General features: G+C 38.6%; 1 protein-coding gene across 2 annotated transcripts in view; it reads right to left on the reverse strand.

Moving 5' to 3' along the window:
* LOC103707792 (protein virilizer homolog) overlaps positions 1 to 19,082 on the reverse strand; it is a 53,599-nt gene continuing 34,517 nt past the window's right edge. Inside the window, exons 23-31 of one of the 2 annotated variants that reach the window (XM_039129543.1) lie at positions 18,982 to 19,051; positions 14,949 to 15,268; positions 4,436 to 4,613; positions 4,274 to 4,361; positions 2,841 to 4,192; positions 2,175 to 2,735; positions 1,899 to 2,099; positions 1,714 to 1,785; positions 1 to 461 (exon numbers count right to left, since the gene is read on the reverse strand). In XM_039129543.1, the coding sequence (XP_038985471.1) occupies positions 441 to 461; positions 1,714 to 1,785; positions 1,899 to 2,099; positions 2,175 to 2,735; positions 2,841 to 4,192; positions 4,274 to 4,361; positions 4,436 to 4,613; positions 14,949 to 15,268; positions 18,982 to 19,051 (2,863 nt within the window). In that variant the 3' untranslated portion in view covers positions 1 to 440. Of the gene's footprint in view, positions 462 to 1,713; positions 1,786 to 1,898; positions 2,736 to 2,840; positions 4,193 to 4,273; positions 4,362 to 4,435; positions 4,614 to 14,948; positions 15,269 to 18,981; positions 19,052 to 19,082 lie in introns of both variants that reach the window. The other variant, XM_039129542.1, reaches the window with a different exon arrangement.

The following is a 19,082-nucleotide window of genomic DNA, read 5'->3' on the forward strand; positions in this document are numbered from 1 at the left end:
GGATTGCAAAGGTAGACTTGACCGATTAAGAAAGAAATCATCGTTCTCCGTAAAAGACAGGACCCTGCCTGGACTATACAGACTCAGAGATCGTGTTCCAATCAAGATGACACCCATGAGTGATAGGTTCTAAACACAAAATGTATCTTAAAACTTGACCAAAGGAAATTCCAACCAAGAGTAGGAAAAAAACATTTTGATTAATACAATATTCAGATATTATACAGACTAATGCACAAATGAAACACAAGGTGGAATGAGAAGCAACTACTTGGAAGGCTGCAATATGCTGTGATGCCTTCTCTATATAGCGGATTGGCCCCAACCAACGGAGCCAGCAAAATCGGCCTATGATGGTGGCCACGAAAAGTTGTCGACATCAAAATTTCTTACGTCCAAGTACAAAGATTTGATAATTCCTACACCTCTTCCTCCGGCAACTATTGCTGGCCCAAACGCTCCTGAACAACAACAGAAAATGAAGGGAAACATGACTGGCAAGGGAACATCAAAATTAATCCTTGAATGGATGTTGACATAAAGAACATATCATTTCATGCAAGCAAATGAACAGGCAGATGCATGCTCAACTTTCAAAATGACACATTATAGTCGCTATAAATCTCTTAGGAAGAAATGATCTAAACCATCACGGTAGGCAAATTTGTCTACTATTATGACACAAGCTCCCTCAGGCCATTTGTCATTTAACAGATCATGACTCTCTCCCCGTCTCTGATCATCTTCCAAGCCACCTATTAGTCCATCCCAATATAATTTCTTTTAGCAAATACACCTCTGAGATATACGCTTAGTAACAGGGTTAGCCTAGCCAAAATTTCTTCCTGTAGCAGGGATAGAATGCATCGAATACGACACCTCAGACGAACCATATCGATGTGGGTCATAACCTAACTATGTAAAATAGGATTCAGTATACGACTTGAATCCAAATACGTCTAGGGTATCACGAGCTCTACCATAAGAGGGCCATTTCTTTTATGTAATAATATCCTCGCAGGCTCTACCAGGTCGTGCACCATGATCCCTATCCTATGTGGCATGGCAGAATTGAGTCTCATTGGTGAATCGAAGACCCTAAGCTGAGTTATATATTGTCTTGCCATGTCCACTGCTATTTCTCTGGCCACCAGATACGTCACTCGAACTATCACCCTCCCTTGTATCATGGAACGATCAAGCCAGCCAGCCACCCAAGAGCTCACTGATCTCCAAATGAGTGAACAAGCTCCTCAACTCTCTCCAACATAACTGCATCTCAACTCTCTCTCTTTAATTTTTTGCCGATTTTCGGATGAGAAAAACAAAAATAATAGGGAAGGGGAGAAGACCCTTTACCTGACTCTGGCCTGGATGTAAGTTGAAATCTGCAAAATTTTCACCCTTTAGATGTTAAAGAGTTTGGGGCAGTACGGCCTTCCTAGCTTCTAATTATACCAACCTGTTAAATCCAATATATCCCATTTCACCAACACCAGCTCACTCTTTAACACATTAAGCCCTACTTATCCTTAAAACTCTTGGGACCAGTCTGTAGTAGTCTTACTAATTAGCTTCTCTGTGGAAAATTCCGTTAGGAACTAAATTCTTTTAATTCTCCGCGTGAATGTAAACATGCAATTTTTTCTGAAACACCCAGAGGATATTTTTGTCATCTATTGCATCAAAGTATCATAACTTATTGCGTCAAACCTGAAGCATCTGCATTAATTTTGGATGCTGTTCCAAAAGTTGACATAGCTTATCTCGATCACTTAAGAGAGTCTGTCAAAAACAAACCCAAGAGAATTTGAAGAAAAAAAGATGTCAGTCAACATAAAATGAATTGCAGAATATATTTCATACATTAAAGTCAGCAAACTATATACAAGACAAACCTGAATGGCTTCAGGTGAAGAAAAGTACTGCTGCAAAGTCATTACCGACTCTTCTTGCTGCTGAGGTGCACTATCTACTTGAAGATTTGGATTTTGCAGTTGAGCTTGCTCAAGCATCGGCTGCAGAGGTTGCAAAAGGGACTCCTGCTGTTGGGTTTCATAATAAAATTGTAACTGGGGAATATGGAGCTGCTGTGGAATCTGCAAGGGATTAACCTGTATTTGGATAGAGCTTTGTTGAATTGGCATAACTTGTTTAGAATGTGGTTGTGAGACCTGTATGGGAGGTCCAGTGTGTTGAGGCTGAGGAGGACGTGGTAGCTGCGGAGGAGGTGGTGGTGGTGGTCGGGGATGCATTGATTGAACACTAGTCTGAGAACTAGGGACAGGCTGTGAAAGAATCGATGAGTTCTGTCCGTGTTGCAGGGTAGGTGGGCTAAACAATGTTCCAGGTACAGAAGCCGGCCTACTCATCAGCAAAGTTGGTGTAAATGCCGGTGGTGAATAAGAAGCTATGCTTGTTCCTGGTGTAGAAAAAATTCCTAAACTTGTGTCATTTATAGGAGTCAAAGGTGGAGTGAGATGGGCTGCAACACTTCCCTGATTATACAGTGAAGCCTGTGATCCAGAAATAGTTGTAGGGCAATGGGTAATTGGAGTGGAAAATGGTGGTGGCAGAGGGGGAAGCGGAGGTGTTGGATGTGCAGAGGTACTAGAAGTAAAGGTCTCCATATGTAACCTACTGCCTGAAACCGAATTCCATGAGAGCTTTGGCTCCAGAACAGGCTGGGCAATTGAAGAACAGTTGCCGGTGGATAAATAATTCTCTGACTGAAGCTGCAATTCGAAGAAAGAAATTAACCACTTCTGAAAAATATGCAGATGACATGACTCAAGGAAACAAAATAGAAAAACTCCACAAGAAGGGCTTTTATCTCTTACATTGAGAGCTCTAACTGTATTAGGGCCATTGACATCAAATGCTTGTAGTGGATATCCTGAAGGAAGTGGTGGTTGTACATCTCGGACAATGTTCATGTAAGGCGAAGAGTGGCTTTGCACTGGTTCAGCAGTTTGAGACAGCACAGAAGAGATAGCTGAAGGGGGCATTGGAGGCAAAGGTAGCTGGCTGTTGGGAAGCTTCTGTTCACCATACCCTTGAGATCCACCAGTTAAACAACCATCAGCAGTTTTCTGTGGGCTGTTCCTATGATAAAGAGTAGATGGTAGCAACGGTTGAACAGATGATGAGACAGAACAAACACCAACGAAGTGTGAAGGAAAACTAGTAAGGTTTGCTGAGGAATGTGCATCAAAACCCTTTGATCCTGCAATGGGAGAAACATATTCTGACTCTTCAGATTGCTCGCGGAAGGATGTCTTGTCTGCTGCGGTCAATCTCATGTTTTTCTCTGAAGAAATTTGTTGAGCCACCGATATTTCAGACTGAAAAATAGACCGTCTCAAAGGAATATCTGAGTGCGAACCTCCATCTTCAGATGCTGGTGGTGTACCTATTTGAGAAAATCGAGAATTTTCATTTACATCTCCTTCAGTCTCCTCAACTATTGAACCCGGAGAACTTTCCCCAATGATGAGAGGAGTCTGCAAATTATTGTCAGGTTGAGGGAATGGCAGTCTCTCATCAGATTCTGTTTCATCATCAAAGACAATATCTATCTCTTGATCGTCGTCAAGATTAGTCTTTAAGTGCTGAGGTTTATCCAACTTAACAGGAACATTGTCATTTCCAAGGGCTGAATTCTTAATTTGTGATCCATCTCCAACTGCAACAGCCATGGGATTTTGGCGCTCCCTTTGCCTGGCCATAAACTCATCCACATGAATTGATGGAGGCCTTCCACTCGTAGATGTCCCACGCTGAGAAGAACTAACAATATTTGATCCACTACTTGCACCATCAATATTTCTCTCTCTGGCAACATAATCATCAACATGCATGGAAGGCGGTCTGCTTGTGTTAGGCTTTCGCTGACGAAAGGTATCTCTACGAGTAGGGCCAGAAGCAACATTGGTTACAACCAACACTCGAGAAAGCACATTTGATCCAATAGCTTCAGACCCTGTATTGTCCCGTGCGCGTCTGCCAGGGCCCTCTACTGATGCCAGTTTCCTCCGTGCAGATAAAGCTGGCACCAATCGTCTGTCAAGAGAAGAATCAGGACACTCCCACACAAACTTCTCTGCAAATCCTTCAAGCAAGTATTGATTGCCAGCTTTTTCATCTTCGTTCAACTTCCAAACATTTGAAAGGGATAATGCATCTTCACTGTCTGCGGACAACATGGTCAAAGATGGCATCAACAGGGATGTCAAAACAATGGATTGAACAACATCAATGGAGGAATGAGAACCTTCACTTAGAACAATGCCTTCTGACATGGATGATGAACCAGCGGGGCTCTGCAGCAGAAACAACAAGGAATCTAAAGACTCCTTAACCTGTAAAATCAACACACTTTAGCTATCAAACTCAAATAATTAAAACACACAAGAAAAGAAACCATAAATCATACCTGATGCAAACCGGTCTCCCCGATTGTAGTAGTTAAATTCTCATCCTCGCTAATACTCTGCTCTAATTTTTGTATCAAATCAAGCACATCATTTGACTTTTTATCAGAAGAAATTGCAGCACCATCCATATCATTCAGCAGCCCAAAAAGGCACTTCAATATCAAGATTCCCTCTAAACTGTTAAGAAAATATCACGATGAGATTTCAGATTTGAAAAAACAATGTGTTTCCATATGGTATTCAAAAACTTTAGATACTCAAGGGAGAAAAACCAGTGTTACATGGACATGGATACAGGAACAGGTTTGGACACGTATCCAAGTATTTGATGCAGATGGAGGGAAGAGGGAGATACAAAGATATGCTAACACATATATTTAATTAACTTATATATTTATACCTTTAAACGTTATGTGTTTAAACATTAAAAAGAAAATATTAAAAAATATTGTTTGTTAAGATCTTTTAATATATATACATTTTTTATTCATTGTGAAGTTGTTTAAACACCTACACCCTTGACCAATCTTGAAAAAGAACTAATTACTCCTAATATCAAATTAGAGGATAAAACTCTCTTCCGATCTTTAAAAGTTGTTACCAAAGAGCTTCATACTTATCCAAGTATCCGATATATATCCAACTACAATACATATCCAAAACTAATTGCTTTTTTTGGAGCTGAAATCGAGTGTCCAGGTAACACTGGAAAAAATTGATACTAGCTTGTAAACAGATAAGAAAAATTAAAGACAACAAAGGACTACAATTCTTAAACACTCCACAGAAAAAGGTTCAAAACTACAATAATATACAAGAGAATTACAAGAATAAATTTTCCTCCAAATATACTAGTAGACTATGCACAGATATCTTAGCCTAGAACATATGGTGTGATGTTAGTTGACCAAATGGGGAGACCAAACTGAACCCTAGCATATATTGCACAGGTTGCTAGTAATTGGAGCATTTTGTTCTTTTATCAGTGCAATGACTGCACAAAAGAAGTAACAGAAACCAAATCCTAGATGCGCCCCTATGCTGATCGATGTCCGTCCAGAACATGGAGGATGCTTTAACTTTCACTATTAGGACCAACTTCCTAGATACATCATCAATGTATTACACCCTCTTAACCAAAAAATGATCTCATTACAAGATACCTCATAATAAGAGTTGGAGACCCCAGCAAGGGGAACATGCCAAGGCCAAGGAATGGAACAAGGAAAAAAAAATGATCACATAATTAGGAAAAGAAAAAATAATTACAGGTAACAGACGTACAAGACACACCCAAAAACAAATATGCTGCTTCAGGCAGCTGCAACTTGGCAGAAGAGGAAAAGCATATAGAAGAAACAGTTTATCCTTGCTGTAGTAAATCTTTCTGCCCAAATATCTTCTGAAAATCCTAACATGGAATAGAACAGGCAAGACAGTGGCAGTTGGAAATAACAGTGGCAGTCTGAAAACAGACCATCACTCAAGTCCACTTACCTGGCATCTCATGGAAAATTAATTTCAATAGGCAAGATCCAACCTCAAAAGCTGTAAGGACCACATGTAAATTGCTAAAAGTATGACCAAGGTAGGCCGAACCGCCCGGTTCGACCCGTACCGAGCCGACCCAATGGGGAATCAGGTCGGTTCGCCCATTAAAAATGGTTCCAGCCCCGAACCAGCCGGTACGGGTTCCAAACCGACTGGAACTAGCCAGAAAAGGCCCAAACCGGACTGAAGCGGCCTGGAACTAGCCGAAACCGTTCGGAACCGGTTGGTTCCGTTCGAACTCGGTATGAACTACCCGGTTTGGAACCGGGCCCCCTCCTCCTTTGCTTCTTTTGTTAAAAGGTGTTGGGAATCCAACACCTTCTCTGCTTCGGTTAGGCTTAAGATGCCTAAACAACTCCTTCCCACCAATTTGCGAAACAATACCGATTCAGCGCAAATGAAGGAAGCTCCAAGCCTAAATAAGGTGTGCTTCCTCTTTCCAATCTTATTCTCTATTTTTATTTTTTTTGGCCTTGTTTTGGATTATATATAATTTTTAAAAAATTAAAAATACATTTTTGGATTAAAAAATAAAAATATATAAAAAATAAAATTAAAAAATGTAAAATCAGAAGCGTATTTAGGGGCATAATTTTCTTCAATGTTTTTGCAGCTGAATAATAAATTTATTTTGGTTTATCTACGAAAAATCTTAAGCGGCTTGTTATCCGAATTCTCTCCCAGGCGGTCTCCTCGAGTGGTTGTGAGTGCAATTAGTCTACCTTTGCCCTCATCCACAGCAAGCAGAGGAACCGTCTGACACAGAATCTCCTCAATGACCTTGTATATGTTCACTACAATCTGAGGTTGAGGCTGAAATACATTCAGGAAGAAGTAGAGCTAAAGTACACAGATCCGATCCATAGTACTTTCGTTGATAATAAGAATGATCCTATGATCGGATGGCTTGTGGGCCAGTATCAGGAGTCGGAGATTGATGGGCGAGGATCGCCTCCACGATCGGCCAGTTTCGTAGCTAGCAATGCTAGGGTCAATGCAAAGCAATGAGCAGAGAGCAATATTCCACGCATACTTCCAGCTAATCAGCCACAACCACAAGAGAGCCAGTCACTATATGACTCTTTGTCTGAGACATCCTCTCAGAGATGTGATCGAGAGATGCGTAGACAAGGTCACTACACTATCCGATCAACTCGATCAGGAGAGTGAAATACATCCTCCCAACATAGCCAGGCAGAGAGTGGAACGAAAGGTAAGCAAGCAGTGAGTGGCATGTAAGATAAAAAAGCAGCTGCCTGGCACACCAAAAAAAATAAAAGGCACCTGCAGCCCCAATGGAGTGTAGGAGAAGCCAATTCACTCAGATTCAAAGACCAGAAGCAGCAGTTATGGTGGTCATGGACTATTGGCCAGAGAAAGTGGAGGACATGAGACCATCATTTATGAGACAGCCACAAGGTGGTCTTCGATTCACTGGTGAGTCCCAATTTATGCATGTTACACAGAATAGAAATCACGGTGCACGATCTAGTAGAATCTACGAAGATCCAATTGCATATAGGAGACGGACTTCTCGACGTCATTCAGGAGGACACGATGCAGCTGCAAATGACCTTGCACATGGCAATAGACATATCAAGTTCCGAGTCGTATACTGGATCCTATGACCCGCAGCCACAGATAGCCTATGACTCATACGGATACGATATGGATATAGTGTGTCTGAGGCATCTTTGGGTAGCTACTAGCCTACGCAACCCGAAGCATCTTACGGCTCGGATTTTGCTGTCGGTTTATTCAGATAAGGCCCTTCACAGCCGTTTTATCAACCAGTATATCAGTTAGAGAATGTCTCAAAGCCAAAGTTTCAGCGAGAGATCCGAGAGTGCTTATAACCCAGAGCATGTTTCTTATAGGATGAACATATAAGACTACAACGTTGCTTGGTTAGAGGGTGGGTCGATATGCTAATGATTCCGATATCTATGAGACATCATCACTCAACGAAATTTTAAATATTGGTATGTATGTTGTATTTTAAATATATGTAATTGATTGTATTATTTTATATTTTTCACTTTACGACTTGATTTGAGGATATTTCATGTGGCTTCTTGTAGCATGCAACATCTCACTAATAATTTTATATTTTGTATCATTTTAAAACAAGATGCATCATTTAGGTTAAATTGAATCATAGAAATATCAAAAAATATCAAAAAAATCAAAAAAACATCAAATTATACTTAAAATCATTGAAAAAAATTTAAAAAATTGATTGGCAATTAATTGAACTTGAAAACCTCAAAAAAAACTGGGCATGCCGATACAGAACCGGCAGGCCTACGCATACAGTGTCGGTATGGTACCGGTACTGTACCGACCCATCCGCCGACCAGTATGGATCTCGGTACCAGTTCAGTGGACTTTGGGTATGACAACGCTGAAGCATTTTCCATTATCAAAAAAAATATACTATTTCCAAAATCAAACCTACCACTCCAAAAAAATTATTCACAAATTAACATCCCCAAGTATGGGAGGCAAAGGATATAGAAAATCCTCATAACTTGACGCCCCAGAACTTCTAAAAGATCTAGATGATATCCAATTTATAAACACCAAAAATGTTGTCACGCAAAGACAGTTCACTAGTCTAATAGAACAAGCCAACAAATGAATGATCTAGAGATAATGCTTTAAAGATTTTTTTTATTCAACAACAAAGCATTTCTTCTGTACAAATTGAACAGAACTGGAGTGTAAGAAAAAAAACTGCAGATAGGTAACCAATCATAAATCTTTTCTTTAATGCATCTTTTACAATATTCTAGAATGCCCAAGTAAGGAATACCAGCATTGCATCAGAATTCGGTAGCCTTTCATATTTTTACTAATCCATCTCTCATCAATTGTCAAATTAGCTTCAATACCAGTAGATTAACCACTTTCTGAATCAGATTCAACTTCATGGCTGTTAGGAGTCATGTACGTGGAGCCACATGCAGCTCAAGTTATACATGTAGGCCAACCCTCTTGTTTGGATGCATGCAACCCAAATTTCACGGTAAATTGGATTTCTCATTGGTCTACAACATAGCGCTATCCTGTGGTAGATAAACTTGCGCTTAAAACGGCCATAAGACTAGGGGTGGCAAAATATGACCCGACCCGCCAACCCGACCCGTGTTCGACCCGCCATAAACAGGTTTGGGTTTGGCCTAAACAGGTTCGGGTCGTAAACAGGTTAAGCCGTTTAACTTGTTTATTAATTGGGTCGGATACAGATTTTAGGTGTCCGACCCGTTTAACCCGTATAACCTGTTTAATTGTTGGGCTGATAGATAAGGGTCACAATCCATAAGATAAAGCCCGGGCTGGCCCAAGTCCCCGCCTCGGCCCGATATCACCGCCTCGGCCCAATTTCAGCGCGAGTCCACGGTCCACACTCCATCGTCCGTGACTTCTCCAGTTCTCCTTAGGGTTAGGGTTTGTGCTACTTGTCGACTACTCCACTCTCTCCTCCCCCTTGTCGACTACTTCCGCCTCCCCATCGACAGCAACTGCGGCAGCTCGACGGGGTAAGAAAGATTCATCTACGCGAGGTCGGTTCCTCTGCTCTACCGAGGTAAAAAAGGTCCATCTTCCGTGTAATAGCTCTTATGTTTTTTTCCCGTTTTCCCTTTTTGTTCTTTTTCTCCTCGTTTGTGGATGATCGAAGTGTTTTCTGGTGGGTCCTTTTGATTTTGGTTAGGGAGGGCGATCTTGATCATTTAGGTTTTGGTTCTGTTCTTGGTTTTTGATATCTGAGATCTAATTCTTGATGTTTTCTGTGTGGATTTCTGGTATGGAGTTCTTGAAAGTTGGGGTTTTTTGATGTGGCGCAGCCAACAGCAACTAAGCCGCCTTCGCTTGGAAAGTCAACGACTTTTCTTACCACAGGCGGGCTTTTTGATAACTTTTCCTTGTTCATCAAGAATCCAAGATCTCTCCCTTTTCTTTCCCTCAGTTTTTTCTGCTGTGTCCATGTTCTTGCAGGACTTTCTTGAAAAGAAAACGGGTTTTTTTTTCTTTTTTGGTTTATATTGAGAAATTGATTGGTTTTGTTTTTTTTCTTTTAAAATTATGTACCGTGTTATTAATTCTCCATCATAGATTCATAGCTCAATCGGTTTGCGTTCTAAATCATCAGGGAGAACAATAATTGTGTTTGATTGAACAAGTAAAGAGCCTGGCTTAATATCCGGTTTGATGGTGGTTTTCTTTCATCTTCTTGAAGTGTTTGCTGGGCTTTGTTCCTTTTTATTCGAGAGGGTTGTTTGCATCTGGCCGGAGGTCAAAAGTTGATGGGGATTGGGGGGGCAGACGGGCAGTTCATACCTGCATCTGGAAGTGAAAGTGTTAATGCCTTTAAGAATTAGTCTGGTTGAGTCTTGTCTGTTCAATCACGGTCAATTGGGTGACAAGATCCAAACTTGGTCTAGCACAATGCAAAATAGTGTAGTGGATTATACGGTTCTTTAACATGATACAGGTATGGTTTTGCATTTGTTATCAAACTAACATGCAGTGGATTGAGTGATCAAACTAAGAGATTATTTTCTTCTTTTTGTGTCATTGGTACAGCTATGGTTTTGCATTTGTTTAGTCCCAATGTCAGTCTTCACAGAGTCATGCTGTTGATTCTGGATGTATGATCCATTTTTATTATATGCTTCATATTTCATTGTGCCCTTCCAGAGAAAATATGGAGACTGTTCAGTGTATTTTAGAAGATATATGAAGAACATATAATAATTTGAATGACAATATAACTGAGGATGTGTGTGTGTACACATAGTGCTTAGCCCTTATTCTGAAAATATCTATTGTCACATGATGTCATACACAACTATTTGTGCAGTAGATATTTCTGTGAGTTAATTACTTTTTATAATTATATCAATTCTTCTTCCATTTCTTCAGGATGTTCAATTAAATCTTCAACTTTGTCTCCTCTAACTGGGAATATTTGCATCACACACTGCCTGCAGTAGTTCAGGAAGTGTGTGTTGGCTCTACAGTGAAATGGTGGCTGGATGAGCCTACATATTTCCTGATTGCTCCTTGATGTATCTTGACCTAGTGTGATGTAGAGATACTGAATATTGATTAGAGTATTCTCTTGCCTAGAAAAGTCAATTCCCATCTTGTTTGTGTAGATTTTGCTGTGCGATAACTTGCACCATGGAACTTTGCTGAATATTTAAACATGCTTGTTTTACTTCTATTTCTTTCCATTTCCCTTCCAAACAGCATTGAAACATGTCATTTTGTTTTTCTTTTTAACAGGATGATAGCAGAGAAGCTAATTGCAATCACTTAGCTATTTCCAACCATGCATCTACCTCTTTGGATAATCATGTAGACAGTTCATAAGCTGAATAATTTTTTGTTTGTTTACTGCTGCAGGCCGGGCTGAGGCCCTTCTAATTGCTGCATATGGAAAGGGCCTTAGAAGAAAGAATATAAGGCAGTCTGAGAAGTGCCCTGTTTTCCAAAGCAGCTTCTATGACCAAGACGCTAACAACTTTGTTTTGGAATTGGAAATGAGGAGCACGGAGCACCCACATTGATATTGATTTGACTCGTGGGTAGCTTGTGCATGTTCCAGTGCTTCTGACATTGAGTGGCTCGGTGGCTTTTGCCTTACTCCTGTGATCACATTTTGTACTAACATATTTTTGCAACTAGAAAACCATCAGATTCCAATTAGTAAAATTGTGTTCCGTTATTATATGAATGAGCATATCTGCAGCTTTGTGGTATGAGCCTGATGCTGTTGTTACTGTCTGAACCATCAGAACTTCTATGCGTTTCATTATCTCAGCTTTACGTGTTTGATTTTAAAGCTCCTGAGTTTGTCAATGTTAATCAACCCTTTTTTTAGCTTTAGCGATCGCCAAGCAACCATTTTTTCCTTAATTATTGATAGTTTTAGACAACAGGTTAAACAAGTCGGGTCGGGTTGGGAAAACAGGTTAAACAGGTCGGGTCGGATTGGATAAACAGGTTAAATAGATCGGGTCAGGATGGGTTGGGCTAAACAGGTCGGGTCGGGTTGGGCAAACAGGTTACCTTTATTAAACATGTTAAACAGGTTGGGTCGGGTTACCTGTTTATTAAACATGTCAGGTTCAGGTTGTAATTCCTGACCTGTTTAATAAACAGATCAAGTTCAGGTTTATAATTTTCTGACCCGATCTACATGTGATCCGACCCGTTTATGTCCGACCCGATCCGATTGCCACCCCTACATAAGACGAATTGCAGCCGCTTAGATATGTATTCTAATTAACAAAAAAGGTGACTTTCTTTCTGTTCTATCTCAACTACGGATCTTAATTTTTGAGGAAAAAAAGGCCCCTCACCACAACCCTTCTTCTAGAACACCCTCATCTCGATGTACATCGAGAGCTCCGACCTGGTGTCCACTTACGACATGTTCGATGGAAGGTCCACCAGAGATGCCCGTCGTTTCCAGAAACTCCCCGCCAAATAAAAGAAGTGAGCTTTCTTATTAGTCAACTACTGCAACTTAAGTTGCAAAATGACTTGAGTTGCAATGCAATTTCACCTACAAGGCTCCAAACAGCCCCTTTTTGTTGACAATGGCAAAAGTCTACCTTTATTTCTCTATTCAGCCAAGTGACTTCAATCCTTACCTCCACATAGTTCCTTCCATGTCAAGCAAAATCTGCCACTCAACATTTGACTATTGCAAAATTGTAAATTTTAAACAATGTAGCTTCTACATAGACTCTATATTCTAGACCCTGAAGAAGATGATTTTCCAAGGATAAGAAGGAACATCTATATTGTTTTTTTAGAGTTCACAAAAACGATTTGGTACCCATACGGGTACCATGTTGGCGCATTGTCAGTTTTATCTCCTGTTTATTCGGTTGGAAAATCATATCGTTCCGCACCAAGAGAGAGAGAGCATCGATTTCATATAGCGACACCCTACACCCTCTATACCAAGTACTGGTTTTGTATCGGTACGATAAAGTGTGCCTAGCAAGTGCGGTACACCTAGCATGATGCGATACACTCTGATATGGTGTAACTTTGGTTTTTTCTTAGCCTTCATCAGTCAATGTTTCTCTTGGACGTATTATGTTGATAAACCTTCTGTAAAAGGTAACTCATCAACTTTTTACAAAGATATTGAGATTTGCAAAGGACAATCGCATATTCTAAATATGCAATGTAGAGAGATCCTGATCCACCTGGCCACTAGCCAAAAGTGTAAGATCTAATCCAGCAAAGATCAAGGACACCAGCAAATCAAATTATAACAAATTACCCAGCTAACAGAACAGCAGTCCACGAGAATCTTTAAAGCACAAATCCAGTAACCATTTCTAGATCCAATACATACTTGATGTAGATAACTTTGTCTACAGTTTGTACATATCCAGCATCGCAGATAAGTACCATAAACAGTTCTAAATAGAAAATGAAGTGTGATTTGAGAATGGGATGAACATCATAGTTCAGCGATTGTTGCTCTTTAAGCAAGCGTATGCAGCATGCTCATACAAGTAATATTCTAAGTTGTTCCACCTAATTTTATGATTTCGCACCCTTTTATTATTCTAGCATTCTAAGTCCAGAACATTTTAAAATGTTATGTATACGAAGGAACATACGCTTAAATTTAGTTTCGCCACAAAGTCAGTGTAAATGAGACTGCAGGAGAACCACTTGATGCATTTCTAAGAGCATATAAACATGTACAAGTTTCTAGCTTTTTAATTTCAGTGAAATATGCTCTGCACATAGGTAAGCTTTACACACTAAACATCCCAATATTGAATACTTGCTAGATCTAAGAATATGACAAATGTTGCTACATGCATATCAGTGATAAATAAGCAGCACACATATTCATGACAGGGTTTATTATTTATATATGCAATAAAGGAAGAATTTAGATTTATGACCCGTAGAAACAAGAAACTAAAAAAGTCTAAAATCAAATGTGCACATAAATTTCCTGATACTAAAGAATATTCGTTGTCGAATTTCAAGAAGATGGGAGTATAAAGACCATTGAGCATCAAGACAGACATTCATGCAATAACATAATTATGGTTGATCAAATCTCAAGAAACCTTGCAGTTCCTTGTGTAAAACGGTAACTATTGCCAAACACAGGATCATAATCCTAAGAAGCTACCATTGGTTTTAATGTGAAATATGTCGACTTTAATCTGCATCAAAAATAACATTAATACCCTTTTTTACGTCTGACAATAATATAAAAATACAGTTTGTGCTCCTCCAGTACTCCCATAGTTTCAGAATTGAAGTGCCCCACTAGCATCTTTTCCCTTTTTAACCCAAACTACTGTAGTGAAATGATCTTCCTCAAGAAAAAATATTCTATATCAGAATTAAATAGCAAAATGTTTCAGAATGCATGTGCTAAATCATCATTGCCTCCAGAAATCGAGATTAAAAAGTTCAAATTTCACAGTCTTCCCTACAATTGCTGTTTGTAACAAATATATAGATGACAGCAATCATCCGTATATTCTCTATGTAAAATGGACAAAACCCATCTGATTCATCAAGTAAAATTATTACACTTTAACACAAGCTTCCATGATGGTGATATAACTATCTGAAAACACCTACGAACATTCCCTTATTCTAAAAAATTAGCAGAAGAAAAGTGAAAAGATTAGAATTTCAAGAAAAACTTAGTTCTCTGTTAGAAAAAATAGTACGAGAAAACCTGTCTTTTCCTCTATGCAATGAAGCTAGAATCATTGGTAAATCTTGCATATACAAAAGAAAGAAGTGTATCTGGTGAAGTTTAGATGATGTTAGAAGACTATACTGGTAAAAATGACTTTATGAAACTAAATATTATCAATCAATTGAAATGACGTGCTTTCAATATAGTACAAGAGAAAGGTAGGTAAGCAAAAAAGAAGATATTCAACTTACGCATCACTATCCCTGGAAAGAGAGAGAGCACTCAAAGACAATCCATAAGCTATTTCAACTACACATGTCAGAGTACAGTCCTTCGACTCCAGGGATCTCAAAAGCTTCTTGAAGCAATTTAAGAAGGGGGGAGGCGACCTCCATTCGTACTCATTTGAAATGGTACCATCACAATATCTCTCGTCTCGTTCTGTTTGCTCAAGGGTAAAAGATCGCAATTGTGAAAAGAGGGAAGAAAGAGCACTTCTACCCTGACTGCAGGAAGTTAATTCCTTGAAAGTCACAAGACAAGCTAACAACTCCCTTCCAACTGGCAGAACCTGATAAAAACAATCTATCTATCATGATTGAGGAAAACTAAATTAAAGGAAGAAAAAAGGTTCAAGAGTTTGCAGAAAAAATGAGCAAAAGAAAAGAAGGGTACAGCCAGTACTCTATGAGGGATGAACAATTGGCTGAAATATCAAATAATGGAGATATACAAAAGATAGTCACTGCTTGCTGCCTAGCAGCCAAATGTTTTTAGCATCATAACTAAGAAGAGACCATCTCTCATCATTGTAAAGTAAAACGTTTACATGAATGATAGCAAAACAATGACGTCAATTTATTCTTAAAAACAAGAACATTAAACTGTTCCCATACAAAGAACGTGTTCTAATTGATCATCCAAATGAATATTTCGTCATTTTTGTGCAGAACTGATAGCAAATAACAATGTTGTAGGTGTAGAAATAGGTCGTGCCAAGGAACACTAACCGTTTTAGTGCATGAATGGTAGTAATGATTATTGGCATAATCCATACATAAACTAATTGTCGGTAGTTAAACCTTTAAATAGCCAAAAGAGTAACAAGAATCCATAGTAAATAAAGTAATAATAAACATTTCACTATTAAAAAATGTGTTAATAATTGAATGGCAGTTTAAAGTTGGAAGCAAGTATGCATTTTGATGAGAAAATTGATGAACCATGAAAAGAAAATGACAAGGACCTCCCCAATTCGTTATTAACTAAGAAAACAAATTAACCTATGAACAACAGCAGTTATAGTGAACAAATATATCTAATTATTATGTCCCATTTGATTTATCTACATTTCCTGTACTTTTCAATGCATGCACTATTAGTTTATTAAAAGATTTCATATTTTCTTTATCTATCAGGCAATGGTAGGAACTAGGAAGAAACTTTTTTTTCTATCATATATGCTAATTGGCCTAATTAGGTTCAAGTAAAGAAAAAAAAGTAATCAACTAATGTTTCAATAAAAATAAATATTCTGTTATCTCATATCAAGCCTAGTAGTACCGTTGGTATTAAATGGTGTAACCTGTTAATCCATACATGTATTATGTCTCTTCTTGCTACCCTTTGCCTTTTGCATTAAATATGTTAAACTTAGCTTGATATTTTAGTTTGGATTTAACACTACTAACACAGTAGTAAATCGCATTAGCTTCTTGCAGATCCTGCTCACTATGAAATTTCACAAATAAACATAAGAATAAAGTATAGAATTTTTCCCTTTCAACGGTTAAGTTAGGTATAGTCCACCAATTTAAAGTCGCAAGACAAATGTCTCAGCAATGGGCCAAACCTCATCAACATTAGCCTAAAACATATTTAGTTTGGTCACATTGACCAGCTCCAATTTTCTACAACCAGAGTTCATCCTGTTATATGAATGAGCCTGGACTTAGAATTATCATACTATGCAAATGATCAAAATACACATCCACATTATTTTAAATTGGCTAGCATGCCTAGTGTACAGTTAACCTCATCAACAGTGCTGCAAAATCTTCGCAAACATCATAGAACACAAAATGTAAGAATGCTCAAACCGGACAGATTATGCAAGCAACTGTAGGATACCATTTGGCCAAGATGGATAGTAGTCTTTATCATCTACATTTATTAAATGGGATTCAAAATTTGACCTTTTCAAGGGTTACATTGCATATTAGACCCTCCCACCCACTCCTTGATGGGAAATTGTGGGATTATACTTGTCTTCATAAGATCAACATAGCCTTATTGTTTAAGATAAGTCTAAGGTGATTGTCAAAACTCCATAGCATTTAGTCAAGGAGAGGCTCCACTTCTCCATTCTTCCTAGTTTGTGGTGGGCAATTACTTTGAAGAATAACTAAGAAAAAAGATTGTTTCTTGAAGCACTTAAGCTTCATTTGGCTAGGAAGCCAAAACTTCCCTCAAGTGACATGTTGTGACATTCTCTATTGAGCTTACTATCCAAAACAAGCAAATAGTTGAGGGGCAACCTCTTGCTAATAAAACCTTCCGATGGAAACTAAATTAAACATCCTTTGTTGCAAGAATACTTGGTCTTTAATACTTAGGTCAAGCAGCAAATTACTCATATGTTAAACAATTCACTGAGTTCTGCGATCCATTATACCCAGGCTAAATTTGGCAGCCAAGTGGAGGCAGCTACGAAGGAGAAGCCATTATGTCCTTCGCTGCATCTTGGAACAATCTATATGCTAGCTGGAGAAGTGAAGATTTGTCATCAACATTCAGTAGACACTATCAAAGGCTACAGGCAGAAAGTACGCTTCTACCATGGCCGTTAGAAGGACCAAAATGGAGGGGAAAATAAAAATTCACCCTTTCCAAGGGAAGATAAATATCTGCATCATACTTGTTCATCACACAAGGGAAAAAGTTTGAAGTCTCGAACATAGTACACTTCTACAAACCTGTCTTCTAAATGAAGATAAAGGCATGCTTAGCCCATGGATCCACTTCGTTGTGAGTAAATTTAGTTATCTGCTTAGCTAACCAAGAAAACATCAAATGATGACAAAATTTCAACAATTTTCCCACCCTATAATTTCATAGTGGAAGGACATCAGCAGCCATTGACCCTAAATCCTCATCTATAGAATTAAAAAGTCTTATACAGTAGAAGAAATGGAGAAAAGGAAAAGAGGAAGGGGAAGAAGATAGGATGTCTCTTTCCTTAAAGTGTTGTAGAAAAAATTGTGTCATTATTAGATGACAAATCACGTCTCCACTAATATCCAGTGGTTGACTAAAACAACATTCTCACAATACATGACAAGGACTAGCAGCGAAGAGACAGCAACAACAACATTGTCATATTGATAGAAGATGTGCCAAATGGCATAAAATGGCTTGTGTTGGTAATACAAAAAGTTTGAACACCACAAAACATCTTGACTGTATTATTTATGCTACCTTAGGTCATTGCCTGAACTGTAAGTATCGAAAGTCGAAGAATGAGTAATGAAGAAGGTCCAAGAATAAGCAACACGAAGGGTTCAAAACAAGGTTTTCCGTCTCAGTACCGGACCCCGTACTGGTGCCACACTAACACAGTGTCGGTACGATACGATACGGACTTTTTTGGCGTCCCGAGTATCGGTGTGCCACCTGTACCGGATACCGGTACCGGGTTCGGTACCGTACGCGTACCTTAGTTCAAAAGGCATCACCCAAAAAAAAAAGGAAAAGAAACACCACATTATATCCTAGACTTCTAACATGATCTCGACATAAAGCAAATATTGACATTTAAGGCACTGTGAAGGTAAAAGACAGAAGATTTCTCTGTAGTTCACCAAGGCAATAAGCCATGATGCTTACCAGGCATCATTCTTCTGCTTAATCATTTATTCAAAAAGAAAAGGTGAGTGGCAGCTTTAAATGGATGATGTATAAATGAAAACAAAAATCTTATCATTTAAAAAGATTTAAAGGAAATTTGCTTCTGAGGAATATTCAACATCGTAAACAAGGCGCCAACCAAAAATAATGAGTGATGTTTGCTTTGCATAGTAAGAAAAAAAATTGGCCCAGAAAAAGAAAAATCATACACAATCCTCATTAAAATATCCAAAGGTAAGATTAATTTGGATCATATATGAATGCAACTAGCTCAAATGACCCTCTCTTTGATTTGAGATATTGAAGAAGTTTTTAAAGCATACATTTCCTAACAAACGACATGATACTCACAAAAAAAACACTGGAGTAGTAAGTTACCTGACATAACTTAAGGACATGCTGCACAATCACGGAATTTTCTTCAATAGCTATATTTTCATTTAAATACCTGTATTATGAGAGTAAAAACAATTTATATT

This window comes from Phoenix dactylifera, chromosome 8 (assembly GCF_009389715.1).
Source record: "Phoenix dactylifera cultivar Barhee BC4 chromosome 8, palm_55x_up_171113_PBpolish2nd_filt_p, whole genome shotgun sequence".
Classification (NCBI taxonomy): domain Eukaryota; kingdom Viridiplantae; phylum Streptophyta; class Magnoliopsida; order Arecales; family Arecaceae; genus Phoenix; species Phoenix dactylifera.